Source organism: Thamnophis sirtalis, unplaced genomic scaffold (assembly GCF_051295495.1).
Source record: "Thamnophis sirtalis isolate CommonGarterSnake01/CBP01778 unplaced genomic scaffold, rThaSir2_p1.2 scaffold_7, whole genome shotgun sequence".
NCBI classification, from domain to species: domain Eukaryota; kingdom Metazoa; phylum Chordata; class Lepidosauria; order Squamata; family Natricidae; genus Thamnophis; species Thamnophis sirtalis.
Window position 1 is genome coordinate 11,798,200 of NW_028261387.1, and position 26,541 is coordinate 11,824,740.

Below are 26,541 nucleotides of genomic sequence, written 5' to 3' on the forward strand. Positions count from 1 at the left end.
ATCTTGAATAATCTCATCATCTGTTGTATTCACTGTGTTAATGAAAAGAGCAATTGGGGTGGGAAACAGAAGAACTTTTTCAACACAGTTGTGAAGCAACATGTGGATTTGTATGGACACTGCCCAGAAGAGACCCTCTGCAGCTTTGAGGATTGGTAGAGTTTTAAGTAACTCAAGTATCAAAGAAAAGTTGAAATGTAACTGAGAGGAATTTTTGCAAGCATTTGTGGAAATTATTTTTATTAAGTTTTGTTTTTTCTTGAGTAAATATTACTAAATACCGATGGTGATGGACATCTGCTGTGATAATGTAAATATTTTCAGTGTGCCCCTGATTTTACAAGCTGTCTGTTCTCTCCATCTTGCAGTGTATCCTTCCAGATGAAGCTTGCGCCTTTCTTAATGTTGATATGATCTTTGCAATGATGCAAAATAAGAAAACCTTCACCAAACCTCTTGCTGTGATAACTAAAGGGAGACCAGAAGGTACTGAATATATTTTCAATCTCTGTATAAAAATTTGCCTCCCGGCACATACAATTTTGCAGTCTGGTGATATTATTATTCTGATTTATAAGACATCATTATTTTTAAACACTAATACTTGTTTGCACTCTTTTTTTTCCCCTTAAATCTTCTTTCAAATGCAATTTGGCCAAGGGTTCATAAAGGAATGTATTTTGATTCTATGTAACAATATGGAATTCATAAACATTAAGTAATGCTGCACAATTGATTCCAGCTGTTCATTATGCTATAGGTATTGGGAAAGCGGTATATTTTTTTTCCCTTTGGGGCTGTAAATGCTTAATTGTAATGGAACTTCAAATATATTGAGAATATTCCGTAGCATTGTAGGTTTCTATTAATAAATACTACGGCCACAAAGAAAATGGCTGTATATATTTAGAAATGATTGCCTGAAGGAAATCATTTTTTCCTCCTTGTATCTGTATGACTATTAATCTATGTTTTCAAGAGAAGGAAATATATACAGTAATTAACAAATCTCTAGATGACCCTCGGAGTGATCTATCCTCTGTTATCCTTATTTGTATATTAAAGCTTCCTTACCCTCTATCTGTTTGGATAAAACTTTTCCAATGTATGCAACTTGCTTTTTGGAGCTTCACATCACAGCCCACATTTCTACTTTGTATATTGACTTATTTTCCCCACATAATTACTTTTCTTAAAAATAGCTGTTCTCATAATATTTAGAATTTAAGGTTTTCTAAGCTTTGCAAGGCTTCCAACCAATTAAATTAACCTAATTCAGTTAACTAGCTAATTGGACCCATCTGATATTAACATATGAATAGTTCCATATGTTCAAAGAAAATTTGCAGTTGTTTTGATAACCCAAAATTATTTGCACAGGTAGAACTAAGAAGAGGATTATTGCACTCCAAAGAAACCCTTGTTGTCTCCTTAAATGTATTTGTTAGTTCTATATACCCTCCCCCTTTCTCTCTATCTGTATGAGAAAAGGAACAATCCTATGCAATGTATTAATTTATTTTTTTATTTGAAGCTGCCAGAAATCAGAAATCTGCCTCTTCATAACTGAGTGCCATGAACTTTCCTAATAAACGATGGTGTATATAAAGGTTCTTTTCATGGTGTAGTTGGAAGCACATTGATAAGCCAGAACATAATCCATATCCAAAAATCTGGTTTCTGTCCCAAATTATTCAGGCATTATTGCTACCTCGGGAATATACAGTCCCTACACACACACACACACACACACACACACACACACACACACACACACACACACACACAAACAGAATAGCTGCCAGCTTGGAAAGAGTTATTTAAGCCAACATTACCTTATTCATTCTAGATTGGAATTGGTTGTTGTTATTGTTTTTAAATAAATCCCTGTTGTGTTTCCTTTCTCTCCTGCCCATCCCCCGCACCCACTTCATGAGTGGAAAAATGGTAGAAAATTGCAGAATATAATCTCCCCATACTGTATGTAGTAAAGGATGACTATAAAATATAGTTTAAAAGGCAATAGGTAAATGAAACACGACAAGCACCACCACCAATCCTAACCAATGGAAGTTTGATCCTAACCATTGTTTTCAAAACCAGGGTTGATTAATATGGATGGCAGAAACCCAGGAGTTCAACTAACAATGCATGTGCACATGAAAGTCATCTTTCTTTGGCCTTTCTAACAACATTGGCAAACATGAGCATTTATACTTATTTTTAATACCTTATCCGTGCACGCTCCCATTTGGTGTTGATGTGATACATTAATTAGAGGGTTTCGGTGCTTTCAGATGGAGATCAAAATCTTTCACTTCTACACAAAGGCTGTTTGAAATTCTGGAATGCTTTCTAAGGGATTTTTTTAAAAAAAAAAAAGATGAAGATCAGAAATCCCTTAACCTCAGTCACATAGAGAGCGTTTCTTGGCATTTAAGCAGTTGATGGTATGCCATGGTGCGCTGCTTGGGGTGTGAGAAGGACCACTGTTTCTGCTTAGCTATTTGAGACTGCAAGGAGTTTTTGCAAATCTTTATTCTTGACACAAATGAATCCACTGAGGACAACTCTGAAAGATTTGGTCTCCGTGCACAATGCAATTAAAATGCTTGCTTTTTTTGTGTGTTTTTCTGGCCGTATCTATAATCTCTCATGAATTTCAATAGCTAACAAAATGCCTCATTGGATCAGCCAGAATGGATGTCATTTGGGTTCAATTCTCTAAGGAATCTAGTACCTCTGTAGTTTAAATTGGACCAAATATTTTATAGATCTTTTTTAGATGTTTCTTACCCTAGAAGAGAAAAGTGTGTGATAATAAACATAGTGAACTAAGGGCTGATAAGATTTATTGTGCGATGCATACTGGAATGTGTCCTAGAATTTTTCAGACATTCAGCTTAATGGGCGTGCAGCATACACACAGTGTATCTTTATTGCCATTTAACCTCTTGGTTATGACTCAAGCCCTTGAGGTTAATTGGCGCTATGAACTAGGAGCAAATTTGTAAGGCTTAGAAATGCTAGCAACTAAATAAGAGTTGCATCTCCAAGACATTAGCTATCGCTGATTTTGATGCAAAACAGGCCATTGGTTGTGTGCATTGTTACAATCCATATTATTGGATCCATTCCTGTTAGATCTGCATTAGAAGCCAAATAAAGAAACTTGGAGGCACCTTAGATACAGAATCAGAACAGAACATTCAGTTCCACAACTCGCTTTTCTCTCCACGTGTTACACGCGTGCCATGAATGGTGATCGAGGATAATATAGTTGCATGTTTAAGAGAAAACAAATCCTTCCAGATTTTTTTTTTTTTTTAATGTTACAAGGTTGGGCTATGTAGGGCACGCCATGAATTCAATCCTAGTGAAATTAGAAACATTTAGCAGCGTTTGACTTGTCGGCCATATTTATGGTTTTCTTTTATTAGTTAGTTTGCATTTTCTGTTACTCTGGCATCCCCCATTTGCCTTCCAAGGTTGCAGAGAGCAGCATAGCAATAGCACTTAGACTTACATACTGCTTGAAATTGCTTTTCAGCCCCCTCTAAACGGTCTACAGAGTCGGCATATTCCCCGCAACAGTCTGGATCCTCATTTTACCCAGTGGCGGATTAAGCACTGACAAATCTTGGTGCCCCCCCTTCCTTTGTACATAATGCACCAATCTTCATTGGGAATTTTTCTTTCTCAACTTTATGGTGCCCCCTTTGGGCGTGGTGCCCTAAGCACATGCTTAGTCTGCTTCATGGTTAATACACCACTGCTTTTAGCCACCTTGGAAAGATGGAAGGCTGAGTCAACCTTGGTGAGATTCATCTGCCAAATTGCTGGCAGTGGGCAATCAGCAGAAGTAGCCTGCAGTACTGCACTCTAACCACTGCGCCACCGCGGTTCATGGATATGATAGATTGTACAACAAGCAAATATATATTATTAATTAATATTAATATGACGGTTAAAACCTAGGTTGATGTCACGCCTGTCTTCTGCAATCAGAGTCAGAAATTGTGGGCTTCATCTCTCAGCAGTGACGGAGGGAATGTTGTGTCATTTCTGAAAGGCTTCTCGATTGGGAGAAACTATTTTATGCAAACTATTTTGGGAATAAAATTAGTTTGCCTCTATATTCCTTCAATGCCTTGGATTTACATGTCTCCAACTTACTCTTACTTCTTGGGTCTTTGGGATAACCACATCTGTTTTACCATAAATGCCCCAAGGGTGAAATCTTAATTCTTTACAGAAAAAGCCAATACTTGTGATTTGGCAATAATTGGACAGCACCTGGTAACTTTTGTTGCTTGCTTTTTTTTCAAGATTATTTCACCAAAGACACTTAATGAGATAGAAAGGATTTCCTTTCCTCTTCTTTTATGTTCTCACTCAAATTTGATCAATTTAACTGGATTTCTTACTAGGTTACAGATTCTACTTAAGAATTTCTGTTGGGTATAAAAATTTTCTTTCTGTCTTTTCCTTTTTTTTCTTTTTTGGCAGATAAATCCTCCCACTTGAATCCTTCTGAAGGATCAGCGTGTAAGTATATATAATCCTCCTTGTTTTTAGAGAAGTACATCTAGAAAAATGAATAGAATAGGACAGAAGAGAATCTCAGAAGGTCCCAGAGGTCTTCTAGTCCAACCCCCCTGTCTAAGGCAGGAATCCTTAAACCATTCTGGACAAATGATTGTCCAATCTTTTCTTGAAAAACTCTAGTGATAGACTCTGGGAGGCAAGCTGTTCCACTGATTAATTGTTCTCTCTATCAGGAAATTCCTTTTTAAGTTCAAGGTTGGATCTCTCTTTGATGAGTTTCTGCCCATTGCTTCTTGTTATACATTCAGGTGCTTTGGAGAATAAGTTCACCTCCTCTTCTCTGTGAAAATCCTTCAAGTACCGGAGATGGCTATTGTCACCCTTAAGCCCTTTCTTCATTAGGTAGCCATACCTACAAATAGTTTCCTTAGTCCCTTAGCTGTTCATCATACGATTTAGTTTGTCTTTGTTGCTCTTCTCATCACTTCGTTGCTCATCTCTTCACTCTTTTTTGAATGTATGAGTTATATAGAGGAGCAAGGTTTTTTTTTTAGGAGAAAACCCTTGTAGGGAAACTGCCAAAGAGGAACTAGGCCCTCAGGTTCAAATTCCCATTTTACCTTGGAATACATCTGAGTCTCAAGATATTTGCTCTGGAAAGGGGGATTAAGCCAATAATTCTCCATCTTGGGCTGTGGAAGTAAATATACATAATGTTAGCCATAAAATAAACTAAATAATATCTAAATTAACAAAACTAGGGTGATTGGTGGATGGGATTCACCAATGGCTAGATCCATGGTCTCCATCTTTGCTTGCTGCTTTTGCTATTCATGCTATTTCTTTAAAATCAAATAAAGCTTCCACAGGCCATGTAGAAATGAAATTGTACGACACCTTCGTGATTAAAAACAAAACAAAGTACAGGTAGTCCTCAACTTACAACCATTCATTTAGTGACCATTTGAAGTTACAACGGCACTGAAAAAAAGTGACTTCCAATTGGTCCTTGCACTTACGACCATCGCAGCTTCCCCATAGACACAGGATCAAAATATGGGCGCTTGGCAACTGGCAAACATTTACACCAGGGGTGTCAAACTGGCGGCCTGTGGAACGGATGAATCGCGTGCAGGCCACTCCCACCCGGGCTCCACAGAGGCGCAAAATGTTGTGATAAGTCATGTGAGTTTGACACCCGTGATTTAGATGGTTGCATCATCCCAGGGTGATGCTATCACGATTTGTGATCTCCCCAGCTGGTTTCTAACAAGTAAAATTGGTAGGGAGAATCTGGGTTTGCTTAACAATTGCATAGTTCACTTCACAAACTCACGCTTCACTTAACAACCATGGTGATTTGCTTAACAACCACGGCAAAAATAGTGCATAAAATCAGCTGCAACTCATACGACAACAGCCTAGCTTAGCAATGGAAATTCTGGTCCCAATTGTTGGTGTAAGTCGAGGGCTACCTGTAGACGTAATGTTGTGGTGTTGGCCTCACTGTGAACAGTCAGCTGAGGAAATCAAGCAGTGGGAGAGATGGCCAGCACTCCATCTTAGGATGGCCTTCCAGTGCAATTAGCAGTTAGCAATAGCAATAGCAGTTAGACTTATATACCGCTTCATAGGGCTTTCAGCCCTCTCTAAGCGGTTTACAGAGTCAGCATATCGCCCTCACAGTCTGGGTCCTCATTTCACCCACCTCGGAAGGATGGAAGGCTGAGTCAACCTTGAGCCGGTGAGATTAGAACCACCGAACTGCAGATAACAGTCAGCTGAAGTTGCCTGCAGTACTGCATCTCGGCTCCTATAATTAGTGACAAACTAAAGTGGTAGTCCCTAGAACAGTGATGGCAAACCTTTTCGGCACCGAGGTGGCCAAACTGGAACGCATGTCCGTGCACATGTGTGCATGCGCTGGCCAACTGTTCTTCGTGTGCAACGGAGTGCCGGAAACCTGAAGACTGGCGGGCCGGTGCACGCCCAATGCTCCGGCGCAGGCGAAGACCAGCTGGCTATAGCGCGCGTGCCTAGGGAGAGGGCTCTGCGTGCCACCTCTGGCGTGCATGCCATAGGTTTGCCATCACAGCCCTAGAAATGTGACGCTTTGAGCTGAACCTCAAATAAAAATCAATGAGCCTCGTAGCGATCCTTGCATAAAAGGAGTGAAAGTTGAGAACGGCTGGAAGTGACCGCCGTTGCTCAACACACGTTCAAAGTCGTGCTTTCAGGAACCAGATGTACAACTCACACAGATTATCCTGCCTCTCCCAGTAAGGGCTCCATGTTACAGCCTGGAACCAATTTCCGTAATTAAAACTGCTGCCAAGTCGTGGAAAACAATTGTTTCTATTTGTGTATTTGCTGACTTTCAAGCTGGCACTCCCGCTCGGTTGACAGGCTTTCCGTTCCCCGCTTAATATGCTGCTGAAAACGTTGGGGAGACGGAAGGGAATTGGCAGAGGCCGTATTTAATTATTCGAATGACTTTATCCTGCCTTACCTCAAAGGCACCAGCGTGAGGGGTGCATGCATTCAAAACTAAGGAGGCTAAAATTAGAGGAGTGGGTTATTTTTGGTCTTTCCAACTTAAAAACAAGCAGAAATCAGCAGGAAACCTAACCAGGCTGAAGCTGCTTATGGGAGAGCCACATTTTTAAAATTGCATCCTGCTTCTCTGCTTTGTTCCTGTGAAATAACGGGCCACACTAACCAAAGATATATTAAATAGCAAAGTTTAGACTTTTCTTTGGGTTGATGTTATGATCCCAAATCTACACAACCCGCTTTTTTCAATCCAGCTTTCTCCTGTTGTGTGCCCGGAATCCGCAATGCAGCTTGAACGTCTACAGAGTGTCCCTGACTTACAGCCGCAATTGAGCCCAAAATATCTGTTGATAAACGAGGCAGAGTGATTTTTAGCCATTTTACGAACTTTCCTGGCACAGCCGTTAAGTGAATCACTGCAGTTGTTGAGTTAGTAACACGGTTGTTAAGTGAATCTGATTTGCCCATTGACTTTGCTTGTCAGAAGGTCTCAAAAGGTGTTCCCGGGGGCACAGCCACCGTCATAAATGTGAGTCAATTGGCAAGTGTCCGAATTTTGATCACAGGACAATGGGGATGCTACAACGATCATAAGTGTGAAAAACAATCACAATTCACTTTGTTCAATGCTGCTGTAACTTCAAACACACACTAAACAAATGGTTGTAAATCAGTACTGACATGGGCCAGAAAGAGAGGAAGGAGCAGAACAGGCCTACTTGAGGCAAAAAATGCTTGAGGTAAATTTGGTGAGCCCAAAAGGGGGCCGAGTCCTGATTACAAAATGCAATTTAGGGGAGGAAAAATGCCATCACTTTATGGTTTGTTTTTTTCTGACTGCAAGTAAAATGTCTTTGATTCTGCATTGCAAATATGTTGAATTTTCTCTCTCTCTCTCTAATCTCTGAATTTCACAGCTGTTGTGTACGGCCTGGACACGTTGACAGTTGTGGGAATTGCCTTTGCAGCTTTTGTGATAGGTGCGCTGCTGACAGGAGCCTTATGGTTAATCTATTCCCGCACAGGTGAGTCCGATGTTTTTTCCCAAATTGCGCCGTGTACCTGTAACATTGCCCACTTTAACTAACCATTGATTTGCTTTGAAAAGCAAAAGCCCCTGAAGGATCATTATAGATGCCTATCCTAATCAATAGTTTCTCATATAAAGGATTTCTTTTTAAACAATAAGAGTTTCAAGTATTGAGAATATTTATAAAACCACATTAAATAACCAGTGTTGTTTTTTTTTCAAACTTGGCAATTTTAAGATGTATGCTTTGCAGCTAATACATTGAAAGGATAGAGAAAAATGTAGCTATCATAAAGCACGGGTGGAATTTTGTGTCTTGCATCTGAATGGAAAATGAAAAACCATTTAAATATGTTAATTGGCATTCATATCAACTTGTCCAATAGAGACTGGGGCAACCATTTTGTAGCCGAACATCTGTAAATATATTTACTGAATTCTCTTTCTTTCAAAGAATCATAGCTAGCTTCTTCGTTGCATTGCAAATGGTATAATATGATAGATCCATGTTGTGGTAGTGTATAAGTTGGTAGAGAAAACCCAAGTTAGGTAAACAAACATTGCAGATGGCTCAGTGGAAAAGACGTCGAGCTTGTCAATCAGAAAGGTCAGCAGTTCGGCGGTTTGAATCCCTAGCGCCGTGTAAAGGAGTGAGTTCCTGTTACTTGTCCCGGCTTCTGCCAGCCTAGCAGTTCGAAAGCACATAAAAATGCAAGTAGCAAAATAGGAACCACCTTTGGTGGGAAGGTAACAGCGTTCCGTGCGCCTTTAGCATTTAGTCATGCCGGCCACATGACCACGGAGACGTCTTCGGACACAACTGGCTCTTTGGCTTTGAAACGGAGATGAACACCACCCCCTAGAGTCAGGAATGACTAGCACATATGTGTGAGGGGAACCTTTACCTGCAAGAAAAAGTAGGTGTTCAGATGATTGTGGCTTTCTGGAAAATAAAGGCAAGATTAGATAAGAATAGCTAAGCGGTTGCCATACTATTATTTTATCTGTTTTCACATATGAAAGTACAAAACCACAGCTTTCACACATAAAATTGAATGCAAACCAATACAAAGAATTGTATCAAATGAACTCTGGAAAAGAATGGAAATGTGTTAGGAGTTGAAATTTCTTTCACAGGCCCTTCAGATCACCATAAAAGAAAGTTGATTTATGACTGAAAACTAAGACATGCCATCAATGACTGTATTGATCCTAACCTTCCTGCAATTGGTTGGATAAAAAGAGAGCACCTCCCAATGTTTTTCTCTTGTATCAATCATTGGGATTTTAATTAGATGTCTGTAATTAACCCTTCTCTTTTCATTATTTTCCAATGCAGTTTTTGTGTTTTTCCACAACGTCCACACTAGGGCCCTGCAGAGATCTGATTCAAAGAGTAAAATATGAGAATCTTAAAACATGGTCTCTTCCTGAGCTCTTGTGGCTATCTTTTGCAGCTGAAATGAGGTCTTAGGAAGAGATATTTTGTTTTAAGATATTTTCCACAGATGTAACATGCATGCCCAAACATGCTCCAAATCACATTTTTCTTCTTTGAATCTAGATTGCTGCATTACCTTAATCCACTTTATTTATTGGGTAGAAATTGGGGATACTATATTTGGTGAGCGGGGGGGGGGGGAGATTTCTAGTCCTCTGTGGAATAAATTATTAACAAGGACCAGTAGTGGGTTCCAGATCCCATTGCAACTGGTATGGTGCAATGGGGCCCGGCGTCTACCACATGAACGTGCGCAGCCCACATGCGCAGCACGTACATGCATCCTTACCTCTTGTGGCGCCTCCACGATGCTCCAGCTGCTTGGTGGAGCGTCGCGCAGGTGTTGTGTGCTCTGTGCGCGGAAGCGCCGAAGAGCTCAAAAACAGGTAAGGAGCTCAGGCAGGCGGATGGGCCCTCCAGAGCACCCTACCGGAACGGTATCCGGTGCTCCAGGCAGGCACCGGTACGCCTGTATCGGGGCGTATTGCCTGCAACCCACCACTGACGAGGACAGTCTGTGTTTCCTAAAATCATAAAGTAGAAGAGCTTTGGTACAACAGAAGAAGCGCTTCAGTTAGGAAATTTGTTCTGCTGTGCTTGCAGAAGTAGAAGGTCCATTTAAAACTGAACATCTGCCATAGATTAACAAGAGTGTAGAGGAACACATCACCTTACTTTCCTGTTTAAATGCCTCATTTATTTCTAAAGTATACGACTTGGCCTTGATACATCGGAATCCTGTTTCCTATCATTTATGAAGCAGAGTTAGTTTGGGAAAAGCAGTGTCCAGTTTTGTACAATCATATCTTGCCTCCCACTTAATTCTACCTTATACAAGTGATGACTAAGCCAGAATATTCTGTCTAAACCAGAAACTACAACTAGTGGCTTCCAAACAAACTAGGATATGGAAAACAATTTTAAATGATAATAGCACATTCTGTCTTACCTGAAGTTATTAAGCATGGCTTCCTGAATCGGACATGATGGAAAATACCGATTAATTGTGGCTTGTTCACTCAGGATGTGTGTGATTAAGCAAACAGAAGGGGATGGGGCTGAGTGTGTATTTGGGTCATATATCTGGTTTACTGAGGTAATATTTGATCATTTGGATGTGTTAGTTCGTTTGGAACGAACTCCCCGCGGAGATTCGGACCCTCACCTCTCTCCAAGCCTTCCGGAAAGCCGTCAAAGCCTGGCTGTGCCGGCAGGCCTGGGGTTGATGAGTTCCCCTCCCCTCCCGACTTGTATGGCTGTATGACTCTTGTTTATTTTAATCATGTGTATTGTGTTTTATGTTCCCCTTTCCCCCTTTGAGTTGTTCGCCGCCCTGAGTCCCTCCCGGAGAAGGGCGGCATACAAATAAACTAAATCTTAATCTTAATCTTAGTGGCCTATCCTGCTGCAACCTTATACTAGGAAGAGATTAGGCAATTTGGCATAATTCCCTAAATCCTCTTTGTCTGCTTGGTGAGGGGGAACAGCATATGAGCAATTTATTCAGCGGTGACTCTATGCACTGGCTGAACTTTTATTAGATTTCCCGTTCCTAGTTTGAATACAAGTGACTCTTTCAGATGTCAAAGTTGTGCTCGTGTGCAAGGAGTACTCAACAAATAGGTACAGAAAACACGTTCCTTTGCGGATCCCCTCTCCCCCCCACCCCTTCCTTGTACGTGACGAGTCCATCCAGCAAATGCAAAGGGCCAAGAACAGCCTATTATTTATTAGTCTGAACTCAAAGCTTTAAAATATATGTAACTTTCACCTCCGAAGATCTCTCACTTTCAAATAACAAGATTATGCAACCTGCTCTTCCCCTCCCTCCCCCCTCCCCAGCCCCCAAATAATTTGGTGGGAAACTTAGAAGACTCCCTTTTAATAAGTTCGGACTGAAGAAAAGGGAGACTACAACGCATAACATTTGGCGTATGCGGACTTAGTGTAGGGGAGGGGAGAGAAAGCAAACAGATTGGCTTGAAAGGGAGCCATCTTGGCAGGCTTCGTCAGTGTGAATAATAAAGAACATGCTGTTGCACTCAGATACATATGACTATAAGCAGCTTAAAGATTGTTTATGACCTATAGCTGGGATAGAGACACTTACAAAAACATCCCCTTTAAATAGTGTTCGGACAAACGGTGGTAAGAATCCCTTTAAGAAACAAATCTACCTTCCTAACCGTAAAATGGTACATTTCCTCCTCAGAAATTAGCTGCAGGGACCCTTACTCAAAAGAAATAATTGCTTGCAAAAATCCCCGTGGGTAAGATTCATTGTTTGTCGCAACTCATAAACTGACAGTCAGGTAGTCCTTGACTTGGGACCCCAATTGAGCTCAACTTTCACTGCTGCTGAGTGAAACATGCGTGAAGTGAATTTTGCCCCATTTTACCACCTTTCTTGCCACAGTTGTTTAGCGAATCACTGCCGTCATTAAGGTTGTAACACAGTTGATAAGTGAATCAGGCTTCCCCACTGACTTTGCAAAAGGGGGTCACATGACCCTGTGACACTGCTACCGTCATAAATATGAGTCAGTTGCCGAGCCTCTGAATCTTGATCACATGACCATGGGAATACTGCAATGGTCGTAAGTGTGAAAAACGGTCGTAAGTTACCTTTTTCAGTGCCGTTGTAACTTTGAACAGTCACTAAATGAACTGTTGTAAGTGGAGGACTACCTGTATTTCATCTGCTTTGTTTATATTTCTGAAGACTCCCAAATTCCCAATGACTAGCTGTACGATGGAATCAGGAAGGGAATGAAATTTGGGCTGTCACTCAACTGTGGCATCTATTTATACTCAATTTTCCATGCAGAAGTGACTAATCAAACTTCTCTTTAGTCTGTATTTTATATATTTTAAGAGCGATAGGTGAGTGGATGGGAAAATACAGGCTGTTCAACAGAAAAACCAAGGATTTATTTTCTACAAAAGGGGGAAATGCGGGAAGAAAGATTGACATTGCAGCAGAGATCCGTGCCAGGGAGACAAGGGGGCATAACCCCAGAGTTGAAAGGGGGAAAAATGCATCTGTTGCAAGTTTTCTACCAAGAGGAAATAGGGGAGGGGGAAAAAAAAACACTAGACAGTATTTTTTTGGCATCTAGATATTGACAGCTGTGCGTGCTGTTTTCCCCAAAGACGAAAAGGTATTCGCGGACAACAGAGTTGGAGCAAAATATATACAGATTGCAGCTGATAAGCCGAGGCTGGTGTGCACAACGCAGTGTAATAGAGTGGTTTGTAGCCTGGGTGACAACATCGCTGTAATAGGACCCAGCGGCAGGGGATGGGGCCAGTTCTACATTTTGCAAATCGCTTTCCTGGCAGAAAGACTGAGGGGCCCCTATTAAGGGGATGAAAGCAGCAAACTTGAATATATAGAAATCGTGGCTTCTCTCTCCTAAACGTTCCCGGATTTTATTTTGGTTTTAGCTAAGAAAAGCTTTACAAAAAAAAATCTCAGGGGGAAAAAAAGGATTTCTCTCACCTAGAGGTAGCTTTTACAAGGTGAGGAAAGGCTTTGTGCGCCTAGAATACCTAAAGTAACCTCACAAATGAGACGCTTGAACTAAACCCAGGATGCAGTCCAAAGTTTGTTTTGGTTACACTGAAAAAAAGGGGGGGGGGGAGAGAATCAACCTTGATTCTACTTCCTGCTGCCAAAAATGTAGGAGCCCTCAAAATATTTCGCCAAATAATAAGCGGGGGAGTTGTTCATGCATTTTCTCTTTAGACGGTGTAGGAAGGAAGGAAGCAGAAGGGGGCAAAAGGCTGGACTTGGAGCCAGGACCTACGGATTCAAATGCCTTTGTGCATCCCTCTGAATACCTTTGGGGCAGTCAATTACATTCATTATAGAGTCTCTGGAGAAATAAACATGGGGGAATTTGGCCTGTCAATGTTTAGCTGCTTGGAACAAGGACAAAAATGCCTTGATAAATGATAGTGAATTGAAGACTCTTCTTCCCTTCCCTTCCTTTCCTTTTCCTTCCCTTAACTTCCCTTCTCTTAACTTCTCTTCCCTTAACTTCCCCTCCCTTCCCTTCCTTTCCCTTCCCTTAACTTCCCTTCCCCTCGCTTAACTTCCATCCCCTTCCCTTAACTTCCCTTCCCTGGATGTGAGGGCGATCTGGCTGCGACATCTGTCACCCCATTGATCGCCAGGGTTGATTCGGCTGATCTGGCTGGCTAGGCGGGTGTCCCCTTCCTCCCTCACCGCTCCATGTGCGTCCCTCCCGAAGCTGCACGCTTGGGTGGAAGAGGACGACCATCCCAGATAGAAGGAGTGTACCGATCTTCGGTCGGTGTCCCCTTCCTCCCTCACCGCTCCATGTGCGTCCCTCCCGAAGCTGCGTGCTTGGGTGGAAGAGGACGACCATCCCAGATAGAAGGAGTGTACCGATCTTCGGTTGGTGTCCCCTTCCTCCCTCACCACTCCATGTGCGTCCCGCCCGAAGCTGCGCGCTTGGGTGGAAGAGGACGACCATCCCAGATAGAAGGAGTGTACCGATCTTCGGTCGGTGTCCCCTTCCTCCCTCACCGCTCCATGTGCGTCCCTCCCGAAGCTGCACGCTTGGGTGGAAGAGGATGACCATCCCAGATAGAAGAAGTGTACCGATCTTCGGTCGGTGTCCCCTTCCTCCCTCACCGCTCCATGTGCGTCCCTCCCGAAGCTGCACGCTTGGGTGGAAGAGGATGACCATCCCAGATAGAAGAAGTGTACCGATCTTCGGTCGGTGTCCCCTTCCTCCCTCACCGCTCCATGTGCGTCCCTCCCGAAGCTGCGCACTTGGGTGGAAGAGGACGACCATCCCAGATAGAAGGAGTGTACCGATCTTCGGTCAAGGGTATACGATAGCTGCGCTTCCTGGCTAGAACCTCCAAACAAGCTCAAGCTCCCTTCCCTTAACTTCCCTTCCCTTCCTTCCCCTTTCCTTAACTTCCTTTCCGTTAATTTCCTTCCCCTCCCCTTTCAGGGATGGCCAAGAGAGTGTGAAGACAGTAGATGTAACTCTGAACTTGCTTTTTCTTCCAGGAGACCCAGAAGGAAGGCAGCCGGTTCCCACATCACCACCACCCTCTGAAAACAGCAGTGCAGGCCACAGCATCGGCAGCACACAAAGCACCCCCTGTTCCAGCAGCAGCAGGGCCTAACACAGGAGGCCGGACGGAAATGCACGCAGCGTCATCAGAGACCAGAGGTTCAAAAACACAGCTGTTTGTTGCCTTTTGCTTCCGCTGGTTTGGATCCCTTGGCAAAATGAGAAGGCGTTTCCTTCTTTTCTTCAGCTTTTTCCGGATAAACGTGGTCCTTGAATCTCCCGCCGCATGCTAAGGCTACAAGTGACGGAGCTACTCCATTTGTGCAGCTGTGGACCGGGTACAAAGGTCCACGCGTTCTCAATGTGAAACACAACTTCCCCCACCCCCCCTGTAAATGCTGCTTTGTTCTCCATAGAGAATCTCCATAGAGAAGCTGAGTTTTGCAAACATGTAGGAGACGCCAGGTGTCGGCAAAAGGGATTTCAGTCTTATAAGCTGGGGAAGGGGGTTGGTTGTTGTTGTTGTTGTTGTTTCTTAACCTCCCTCGCTCCCCACTGGGCACAAAAGCAGGGTGGTTTCAAACGCCACATTTGAAACTGATTTCCTCCGATACACAACGCAGGTCACCGTAGCTGTGTCACTGTGTAATTGTGGAGCTTGACTTCGGAAAGCCTTTTCCCCACTGGTTGTGCTGTTCTCCATTGAAAGGATTTGTATCCACTGAAGCTTTTGCAAGGAAAGCAGCATACAGGGGCTAAAAATACTTGTTGGTTAGATATTTGTAATTACTTATCCTTTCTTCTCATATATCCAAAAGCTTGTTTGAATACTTAGGGTAGCTTTAAAGGTTGCTCCATTTTTCCCCCCCTTATTGGGAACTACCTTCCCCCACCCCACCCCCCCAGGACGGAGCAGCTTGTCTCACCCTGTAACCTAAGATTTCTCTACAAGGCGCTCTTTGTATTCTGCATGCTTTTCACCTGCTCTTTGTCTTGTGGCGATTTGCATTAAGCCATCACATGGTCCTCTCTCACAGCCTTGCTTCATGAAAGGGAGGGGTCCCCGGGCCACAGACTGGTCCATGGCTGTGGCCGCACAGCTGGAGGTGATCGAGCAAAGCTTCATCTATATTTGCAACTACTCTCCAGTAACTAGCATCACAGCCTCAGCTCCACCTCAGATCATCAGGCATAAGATTCTCATAGGTGAACAACCCCTTCTCTACACTGCGCATGCGTCGGATCTAGGTTGTGCGCTCCTCCTTCCCCCCCCCCCCTCGTTGGTCTGTGGAAAGATTGTGCTCTACAAAACCGGGCCCTGGTGCCAAAATGTTTGGAGACCGCTAATGGGAGATGTGCTTGCAGATGTAACCGCCTCCCTACTCACTGTTGTGTTAGATGTTGCTTCGTAGATGCATTTCCACTGAGTGAGTTTGCAGAATTGTCTACGGCTTTTACATAGAATGCGGAAATCTTGTTTTTTCTGTAAAGGCCATGCCCAGCGATATAGCCATGAAGGTATATTCTGGGAGGGGATGGATAGGTTACACTATGATTGTACTTGGAAGTTCAGGATGGGGTTATTTCACTGGCCAATTATGAACTTAGGCATGCCTGAATACGCTTCACCAAAGGAAGGAAGGATACAAAAGCTAAAATAGTTCCTTGATATATTTTTCAGATACTTTCACGTTATTTTCAGAGCCATCTATTGTCAGACATTCATTTTGATCGGATTTGTGGCCTCAAAGTATCTGGAGATGTTTGCAGAATACATGTGGCCATGCTTAACATGACACATTATGTATATATTGCTGACTTCTAAAAGTATAAACTAATACTCAAATTCAATTCTGTACCCCATGAGAATGCTCTGCCTTAAAAATAGCTAGCTTTTTAAACTTTAGGTTATTGAAAATCACTAAGGCCAAATATTGTGGATTCAGTTTTCTGTCATGTTACTTTTTTCCGCTTGTTTAGTGCTCAGTGGAGACAACTATTGAGCCATGCTGTTGTTTATGCCTTATAGCACGGATAGCCATAAGATGTCCCCTGTAAAAGCTTTCTTATATTTTGATTCCAACTCATCTCAGCTTCACAATTGGAAATACATCAAAGTAACACTTGAACTGGCATGAAATTGTAAAAATATTATCATTTTGAGAACCGAAAGCAAAATAAGGCCAGTTATTACTTTGCGGATTATCATAAGTATTAGTCTGATAACTTCAGACATTAGTGTTTTTTTTCAAATTTCTATAGCTGAATTTTTACTAGAGCAACTTACTATCCAGTTGCAAGGGAATTGTGCCCATTCTAAGCTAAGATGGCATACATTCACTTTGCATAGTCATATTGGTGGATACTTAGAACCACGCCACATAAAGATTATTTTAACTGAGGTATTTAAATATACGTTGAACAAAATGTCCTATAAATTACCTTCAACACAAATGGTTAGACTAGTGATTGCAAGCCTTTCCTGTGTGAATCAGTTCATTTTTATCACTATGATCACTGTTGCCACCACCAAAAGCTTTAAACATGTAAAAATATTGCGCAATTGTGGTAATCCCATCTGAAATTTTATGAGATTTTGGAGGAGGAAACAAAAATGTAAGATTAGCTGATTTCCTGAGATTTTGGCCATTCCAAAACATAGGAAGCCGAGGTGGTGCAGTGGTTAGGGTGCAGTACTGCAGGCCACTTCAGCTGACTGTTATCTGCAGTTCAGCGGTTCTAATCTCACCGGCTCAAGGTTGACTCAGCCTTCCATCCTTCCGAGGTGGGTGAAATGAGGACCCAGACTGTGGGGGCGATATGCTGACTCTGTAAACCGATTAGAGAGGGCTGAAAGCCCTATGAAGCGGTATATAAGTCTAACTGCTACTGCTATTGCTAGGTACTCCTTGCTTAACAAGCTACCCTTGGGACTCCTTTGCTGGATGCCACAGTCATTGAGCGAGACATCATGTGACCAAAACTGACAATTTTACTTCCCCTTCTCTTATTTAACAGTTGCAAGCCAAGTGTGAAGCATACAAATGGCAAACATGTGCCTGCAGGACACTGCAACAGTTGTAAATGCACACTGGTTGCAAAGCACCTGAAGGGTGATCATGTTGTAAATATAAGGATTGGTCACAAATCAATATTTTAACACTGTTGGAACTTTGACTGGTTGCTAAATGAGGCCATCAGTAAGCGAGGACTACCTGCTTCCATTCTTAGCTTGTTGTTTGTTTCGTGTCCCCGCTGGAGACTTGTAGGAGCTATATAGGTTAGTAATGATCTCTATGTTGGTAAGGATCCCTTAGCTAATTTGGGTGAAACTCTGCTAGGGTTTCAGAGGTCAAGAATGGCTAAATGCACAATGCCTGGCTGGTTTTTGCTCAGAGTCCAAAGAAAGCTGCGGTTTACACCCCCACCACTCCACTCCATTAAAATTACTTCTGTGACCCACAACAATTGCCAGCTGACTCCCGAAAGTCCAATTACAGCAGTCAATTCTGATCCCATTTTTTAAGTAATAGCTCAAGAAACAGATTAAGGTGGTATATCAAGCTCAGAGGGCACCAAGGACCCTACAGTTCAGCTCTGAGCTACAAATATTCTCTTCTATCAAAAGTAGGTATAGCTTTTCACCCCCTCCAGTAGAATGTTCTCACCTGGTGATGGGCAACATTTTCAATTGTCAATTTTATTAAAGTTTAGCTTCAGGAGCATATTCCAAAGTTGGTACCCAGGGGAGGACCACTTTTTGGGTTGCATTTCATGCAACCTTGTATTTAACATCCTGCATAGGTAGACTACAAATGGTGGTACAAAAATGTAGAACCCATTTTGCTTTAAAGATACTCAAGACTACTACTCATAATTGAAACCCATGATGCAATTTTTTTTCAAGGCAAATTAAAATGAACCTAAAATGAAATTCTGGTGCAGAAATGATCCAACTTGAGGATTTTGGCAGATTTGGAATGTATTTAAAAGAAATCAGACAAAACAATTGCTACCATATCTAAGTTTTTGCAGGAATGGGTTGGTGGGAGGGGTCCAGATAGCCAGGATGCTACCTGTGTATTTAAAAAGAATGCGCTTTGCCTAACCTTCAGCTGAATGTATTATGCAATCATATTCTATGTATGAAAACTTTTAAAATGTCTTCAGAGAAGACTAGAGTCTTTAAATCAATCATAGCTCTATTATATTAAATGTGAGCATAAAATATAAGTATATATTAAAAATTCATATATTTAAATCTAAATGGCTTTATATAAGGTGGGTAAGTTTGGTTACTGTGAATTGTGTGGCTTTGTCTAAGAGTTATTTCCCCTGTTTTGATTTTTTAGATTAAAAAAAAGTAGAAGTATAGAATTATTATTAATTTTATTCCTGGAGTAAAATGTTAAACATTTTGTGTAAAATGCTTAAATGTTTTTTTTTTAAAGAAGGATGCTGCATTATGAATATTTCTATTGAAACTACTCTAAAAAGAAGCTTGTATAATTCCTGACATACAAATTAATTCCACTTTAACAACTAGAGAAGTTACATTTTCCTGGACCCATATAAAAGATTAAAGTAGAATGAATAGAGCAACCTGCTTTACTTAAACATACTACAAAAGCTCAGTTTTATTACCGTATTTTTCAGAGTATAAGACGCACCTCTTTCCCTCAAAAAAGAGGCTGAAAATCTGAGTGCGTCTTATAAACTAAATACAGCAGTTTTTTGCCTCCTGAAACTCCGCCCCCTTCACCAAAATGGTGGTGCATAGTTTGTAGGAGGCTTTCAGAGAGCTCCTGGGGGCTGGGGAGGGCAGAAATGAGCAAAAAACGGGCCGTTTTTTGCTCAATTATGCCTCCCTCCCAACCCCTAAGAGCACTCTATAAGCTTCCTAATGCCCCTTTTTTTGACGAAAAACGGGCCAGTTTTTGCTCATTTTTGCCCTCCCCCCAAGCTCCCCAGGAACACTCTACAAGCCTCCTAAGGGCTAGTCATGCCCTTTTTTGGGGGGGGGAAACCAGGCCCATTTTTGCAAAAAATGGGCCGTTTTTGGAAAGTTTGCAGAGTGCAAAAACTTTTTTTTAAAAAATAAAATTCCCTCTTCAAAACCTTGGTGCATCTTATACTCTGAAAAATACGGTATATATTGACTTTGTTATTTGCCCTTTGTTAACAATAGAAAATTCTTATATTGTTGATTGAACACTGAAGCTCCCTTCTCAATCCTTCAGATGTGTTTGAATGTTTCCTTGAATGGTTAGCCAGCCTGGATGTGTTGACTGGGAATTCTGGGAGTTTATAGTTCCACCTGGAGGCAATCAGTTAGTAGTAGACTATTTAGTCCAGTGCATTGTTGTATATTTCAGTTGAATTATAGACGTCCTGATGTTAGTAATATTGAAGAAGGGAGCAACTACTGTTATAAACCAAACACCAAATAAGAAAGAATATTTTTAGCAGATAACTGTGCCACAAGCAACTTTTTTCACAGTCATTGAAGTCTGTTTTTTTTTCTACAGCTGTAAGCTTTGCATTATGATGCCATTCATTATTTACTAAAAGTTTTTTTATTATTATGGTGGTTCTTGTATACTATTTAATGCTGCATAGCAGTGCTTCTTGTGAATATATTGTGCCACACTAACACGTTTTAAAACTTGGTTTTAAAGATATATGGTATGGTATTTTGCAGGCATTTTGTCAGAACATTTGTGGATAATCAGCTATAACCCTTGTAATATCTGTTGGCAAACACCAAATTGATCCTTTTTAACACGCCTTCTTCAATGATTTCAACTTTTTAAATTTGATTAGTGTGTATACCAATTTTCCAGAATCATGGCTAGGTTGAACCAACAAGACACAGACATATATATGTGTTTTTAAAAATAAATAATATATATATATTTTAAAAAGGGTTGTTTTAATCCAGCCCAACCTTGTGTTAATTCAAAATTTGTCAACTAGCTCCAAAATGTTATCCTTATTCACAATTTGACAAAATTCTTCTGATGAAATAAAAATATCGCCCCAAGCTACCCCTGAGGAGTGAAAGCAAAAATTAACTCCTTATACATGCCTTAAAAAAAAAACCTTAAATATCATACTTTCTATATTTGCCGGCTTTCTCATCCAGATATACTTACAAATATTTGCTTGCCTTATCATCCGATCATATATATATATCTATATTATAAAGCTTGCCAATAGTGGAACTACTAAAATAAGATAAGATGAAAAAAGACTCTACGTGTTGTAAACTTTATTTTGGCAATGTATAAACGTCCCTCTTGTTTTGCTGGTTATGTCGATAATACCTGTCTAATCAAAGCTCTCGCCTGTTCAAATATTTTCACGTTGGGCAGCTGTTAAGTTGAGTGTCAGCATGCCATGCATTGTGTAGCGCTGACACTTATCTTCTGCAGATTTTTTAAAAAAGAAGGTTGTATGTTCTACCTTATCCCCCGCCCCTTAATGGTCTCTGTCTGTATGCGTGTGTCCTTGTCCTTTTCTATGATGTAGATCTACCTCAGGCTTCAAAAGAAAACTCTTGCTGATTGTAAGTGCAATTCAGCGGGCCCCCCGCTGCTGCTGAATGCCCCCTCCCATTTCAAAGGGGCCTTGGGGGTCCTGGCCTGCCAAGCTCATTAGAATAAACGGATGATAAACAGCGGTGGCCCACGCTGGTTTGCACCCCGTGTGAGTAGAGTATTTTTAATGAGGCAATTGTTCTGTTTTGTTTGTCCGACCTGGGATGTTCATGAAGCGACTGATTCACGGTTTGGAGTCCACCGTTTCCAAACGTAAATACTTTAACCTTTAAGAAAAGAAAAGGGGTTTTTTTTTTGGGGGGGGGGTTAGCCAGTGAGTCTGGAAAATATGCCTTTTAATCCCCTGTGGCCAGTTTGAACCACCCCTCTTCATGTATCTGCCTGGTTCATTCCCCGCTCCAGGAAAAACAAAACAAAACAACAAAAAACACTCCTTTGTGCATTTGATAAGTTGTACAGTTTTGATAAAAAGCCGTGTGATGTTACCTTGTGTTCTCTGTGCTTAATAAAGATATCTCAATTATTAATAAAACTTAGTGTTTCTTTTTTATTAAGTCCAATCTTGCATGTCGTACCAGAGGATTCTCAAACAGCACAATTTCTTCAAACCTAATAGGGACTTGAAATATTGCATGGAAGAACGATAGTCTGAGAAACCACATCAGCAGTGGGAAGTCATCCAGATAAGCAGAACCACCCAGAAGGATGAGTTGTAACTTTATTGTAAGGTTACATTAATAGAACCATACAAGTCTGAAAGTACATCGCTCCCCTGTCAACTTTATAATCCAAGATACTAGGGAGGGTCCCATCTGAGATGTCTGCCCCCTCCCTTTTTTCTTTCTGCGGACTCAGCTGCAACTTGTCTGGCAGTTGTCCAATCCGTGGTTCCTTCATCCCTGTGTCACAAGATCATTCCCACATATCATTACATCACACTTGGGAAAAATTAAAACTAGGGAAGGGCACAATTTCCCATAACGTTGAGCACTTCCTTCTGTTTACCTCTCTTCGTCATTATCCCCTTGACTTTTCCCGCTGCTTAAAACAGCTCAAAGGTTTTCACCAAGCTCTCTAATACGCCTGACAGCATTTCTCTATTCTTAACCATCATGTTTGGATTTAATCACCACACTGATTTTTTTTTTTAAAAAAAAAAGGTTTTTTTTATTTTTTTGTTCTCTATATACAATTATAGGTATACATTCACATAGTAGCTATTCTTTTTTACATTTGTCGTTCGTATACATTTGTCATTCCATTTATAGCAGTGTTTCTCAACCTTGGTGACTTTTAAGTTCTGTGGACTTCAACTCCCAGAATCCCCCAGCCAGCTGTGCTGCTGGCTGGGGGATTCTGGGAGTTGAAGTCCACAGGACTTCAGCTGTGGAGTTGAAGTCCACAGAAGTTAAGCCAGCTGTGGAGTTGAAGTCCACAGGACTTAAGATCGCTAAGGTTGATAAACACTGATTTATAGAGTTATAACATAGCATTTGGGTTGTTTTGTTTACCATTCCTCGTCTGTTTTGATACCACCTTCTTTTCCCTTTCTTTTCTCCCTCCCTTCTTTACTTTCTCCCTTCCTCTCTCCTTTCCCTTCCTTCTTCCCTTACCTCTTCCCTTCTTCTCTCTTCCTTTCCCCCTTTCTACTCACTCTCCTTCTCCCTTCCATCTTCCTCTCCTCACCGCTACCTTCCTTCCCTCCTCTTCCTCTCATCTCTCTTCCTCTCTTCTTTTTCTATTATTGTAGGACGACACTGATATTTCTATGGTTGTAAATATGGCTATAATACATTAACTTTGAAGTAAGTCCTTGCCAATGATTTCAAATGTCAGATGAAAGATGTTCTCCACCTGTTGTCCCCAAGATACCTCAAATATGAATTCTCCAACCCTCCCGGCACTGCGGACAGAGGAGAATCTCATTACAAGACAGCATCCAACTGGAAGGCAAATACAACAAAATGCAAACTTGTTTTTAAGAACAATGGTTTATAATGATCCAATTGGATGGTTGAGTTTTGACCCTTTTAAAAAATGAAATATACAAAAAAAAAAAAACCCTCTCAGAATATTGCTCAGAAAACCAAATACATGCTTGTTCCTGTCAGATGCTTGTGAATAAATTATTCTGTTGTGTTGTAAATGTGTTTTTATTTTCCATTTCATTTTCGTACAGTCACATATATACTGTGCATAACCGGGGCCATATAACATTAAACAATAAACACAGCCATTCCTCTTATCAGCAGTACCCCCCAAAATAAAAACCCAATGTACCTCTTCGACCCTCCATACACCCTTTCTTTCGCCCCCCCTCCAACTTTCCTTCTTCCCTCCATCGTTCCCCTCTACTTCCCCTCCCCCTCTACCACTCCTCCCGATACACTCCCTCCCTTCCTTCTCCCCCTCCCTCCAGTCCTCTCTCCCACTGTCGCTACCCCTCTTTCTTCTATCCCTCTACTCCTCCCTTCGGTGTATTTCTACAATCTATTAAGCTTGTCCAATTTTTACAGTGGAATTAAAGAGCAACAGTATACAAGTGCCGTCACGTTACTTTAAAATCTAGCACATACTATATATCCCCCCTCCCGCCTAACACCCCACCTCCCTTCCCCCCCCCCGACTTCCCAGAGCCCGTAAACGGTATAGATTTTTAACAAACACACTCTAAAATATGTTGAGACAAAGGAAATAAAATTATGTTGATAATTGAAATGATCACTGAATGTCAGCTGCAAGAAGACTATAGACCAGAGGCCTTTCTTTACTCTAAACAAAGTTTAAATATACAGTATAGCGCTGTGGGTTAGAGGAAGGCACCATATGAGGCCATATTCTTCAGATAAAGGTCTAATAAGTCATCTTGTAATTGCAAGGCCAACATTTATGAGGGCTGCCTTTGTTTTTGTTCTTTCTTCCCAGTGTCATACCTTTAGACCAGACCTCCTGCACTTCAGTGCATTTACATGGATTGGATTGCTCAGACACATATAAAAGTCAAATGACATCACCCGTCTCCTAAAAGGGCCAGAGTTTAAATTACTCATTCATTGGATTGTCTTATTTATTGGATTCCATAAGGGAATTTGCACGTGGAAGGGTTTATGGTGAAGCAATATTTGGGGCCTCCGCGTTCGTGGGCTTTTTTTTTTTTTGGTTCAAAAGTTTTATTTCTTTTAAAACAAACATTTCATCATTCCTCAATCCGTAAGACATCGAAGTACAATTTTTGTGTGTCAAAATAATTCTAGTTTACCACCAAATTCTTGTCTAGCCTAATGTATACCCCAACCCCCCCTCCTCCTCCCCCCCCCGACTTCCCAGAACCCGTACACAGTATGGATTTTTAACAAACACAGTCTAAAATCTATTGAGAAAAAAGAAATAAAGAAATTAATGACATTCTACATTGACCTTAGCTTCTTCTTGCTGAACTATCTTTAAACAATTTAAATCATTTCTGATCTTAAGCATAGGCTAACTGGAATTTCTTGGTCCCGTATTTATTTTGTATATAGTCAATCCATTTTTTCCAGTCTCGTTTATATCTCTCATTTGAGTGATCTTTAAGATATGCCGATATTTCAGCCATCTCGGCTAAGTTTGTAACATTCAATGTCCATTCTTGAGTTGTAGGCAAGTCTTCCTTCTTCCAGTATTGCGCCACCAACAGTCTTGCTGCCGTTATTAGGTGCAGAATCAAGTTAGTCTCTACCACGGTAAAGTCAGTGCATATACCTAGTAAGGCTTTTTGTTGCAACTTACTTACATATATATATATATATTTAAATAATCTTTATTGGTTATACATTTTTAAAGAATAAAACATACAAATACAAATACAATTTTAAACATACCATCACCACCACCACCCCGCGGTGACAGTCATTCACAGCCCAACTTTTTTTTCCCTTCCTCATTGTTTAGTCTCTAAGCAGCATCTTCTCGTTACAAAATTCAGGGATCTATTACAATACCCATGTTCACTTTTAGTTCCCATTGTTAACAACTGCTATTTAACTTTCCCCGTTTTAAGTCCCTGCTGTTCTCCTTGTCGCCCACATATACCATAGGTTCCAGCTAAGATAATGTTCCGTTTCTCCTTTGTCCCTCAGCCAACCCGTCATTCTGTCCATTTCTGCACATTCATAAATCTTACATATATTTGTTCACTGTACATGTTTATTCTGGAGATCATTGCCAAAGATGAAGGTTGGGAAAACCCAGAAGCTATCATTTATTCATTCAAAAAGCAAAGGTAAATGCAACCATTGACGCGGAGCTTGGAAGAAAAACTTCAGCTTGATTTTAAAACGATTTTATACTGTGAATAACACAATCATTTGAATAACTCATTTGTGATACTGAACCTTTGACAGTGATGTGGAAGCCAACAAAAAGGTTCTTTCCCCGCTAAAAAAGGGCAACTATTTTGGAAAGAGGGAGAAAAGTGAAAGTTTCTCCTTAATCTTCGACCTTAGTTTCAGCTCTTTAGTTTCAATCTGAACAAGAACTGATGTATTTGATTATCGAGCTTTCTAGCATGGAGTGCTTACAAGAGGTGCACCAGAGTTGTTGTTCGACAACATTACAAACAGTTACAAAACAGTGACAAGTTCTTACTGTGAAACAAGTCCAAAATCACCTAGTATAACATTCTCCACAGTGGCATATTAGTACCCTTATAATAGAGCAGAAGAAAAATAATAGAGAATGTGGAGGTAGAACAAGGAATAACAAGAAGACATCTCTACTGCTGATTTGGAACGAGCTCCCCGCAGAGATTCGGACCCTCACCTCTCTCCAGGCCTTCTGAAAAGCCGTTAAAACCTGGCTGTGTTGGCAGGCCTGGGGTCGATGAGTTCCCTTCCCCTCTCGAATCGTGTGGCTGTTGGTTGTTTTTAAATACCCTGTACTTTTGTAGTTTTTGTGTTTTTCCCTTCCCCTCCTTGGGTTTGTGCGCCGCCCTGAGTCCCGCCGGGAATAGGGCAGCATATAAATTAAATGAAACTCAAACTCAAACTCATTATTATGGTGGATGTTCAGCAATCTGCGGTCTTCCTCTTGTCAATAGGAGGTTAACTTTATCCTTTATATTCAACATTTTTTATTGAAAAGTTTTAATAAATTTTACAGATATTTCCCCTTCCCCTTCCCTCCCTCTACCCCAACCCTGCCACCCTTCCAACCCTCCCTCCCCCCATCTTCCCAGAGCAAAATACAGGGTATAAACATTTAACAATCATACACTAACATAAGCTAACTAACTATAACATCTTACCTCCCTCT

General features: G+C 41.2%; 1 protein-coding gene across 3 annotated transcripts in view; it reads left to right on the forward strand.

Moving 5' to 3' along the window:
* TGFBR3 (transforming growth factor beta receptor 3) overlaps nt 1-15,583 on the forward strand; it is a 191,566-nt gene extending 175,983 nt beyond the window's left edge. For 2 of the 3 annotated variants that reach the window (XM_087719314.1, XM_087719315.1), the window contains exons 14-17: nt 369-486; nt 4,510-4,548; nt 8,019-8,126; nt 14,683-15,583. In XM_087719314.1, the coding sequence (XP_087575440.1) occupies nt 369-486; nt 4,510-4,548; nt 8,019-8,126; nt 14,683-14,801 (384 nt within the window). In that variant the 3' untranslated portion in view covers nt 14,802-15,583. The remainder of the gene's footprint in view (nt 1-368; nt 487-4,509; nt 4,549-8,018; nt 8,127-14,682) is intronic. The other variant, XM_087719316.1, reaches the window with a different exon arrangement.
* The last annotated feature ends 10,958 nt before the right edge of the window (nt 15,584-26,541 follow it).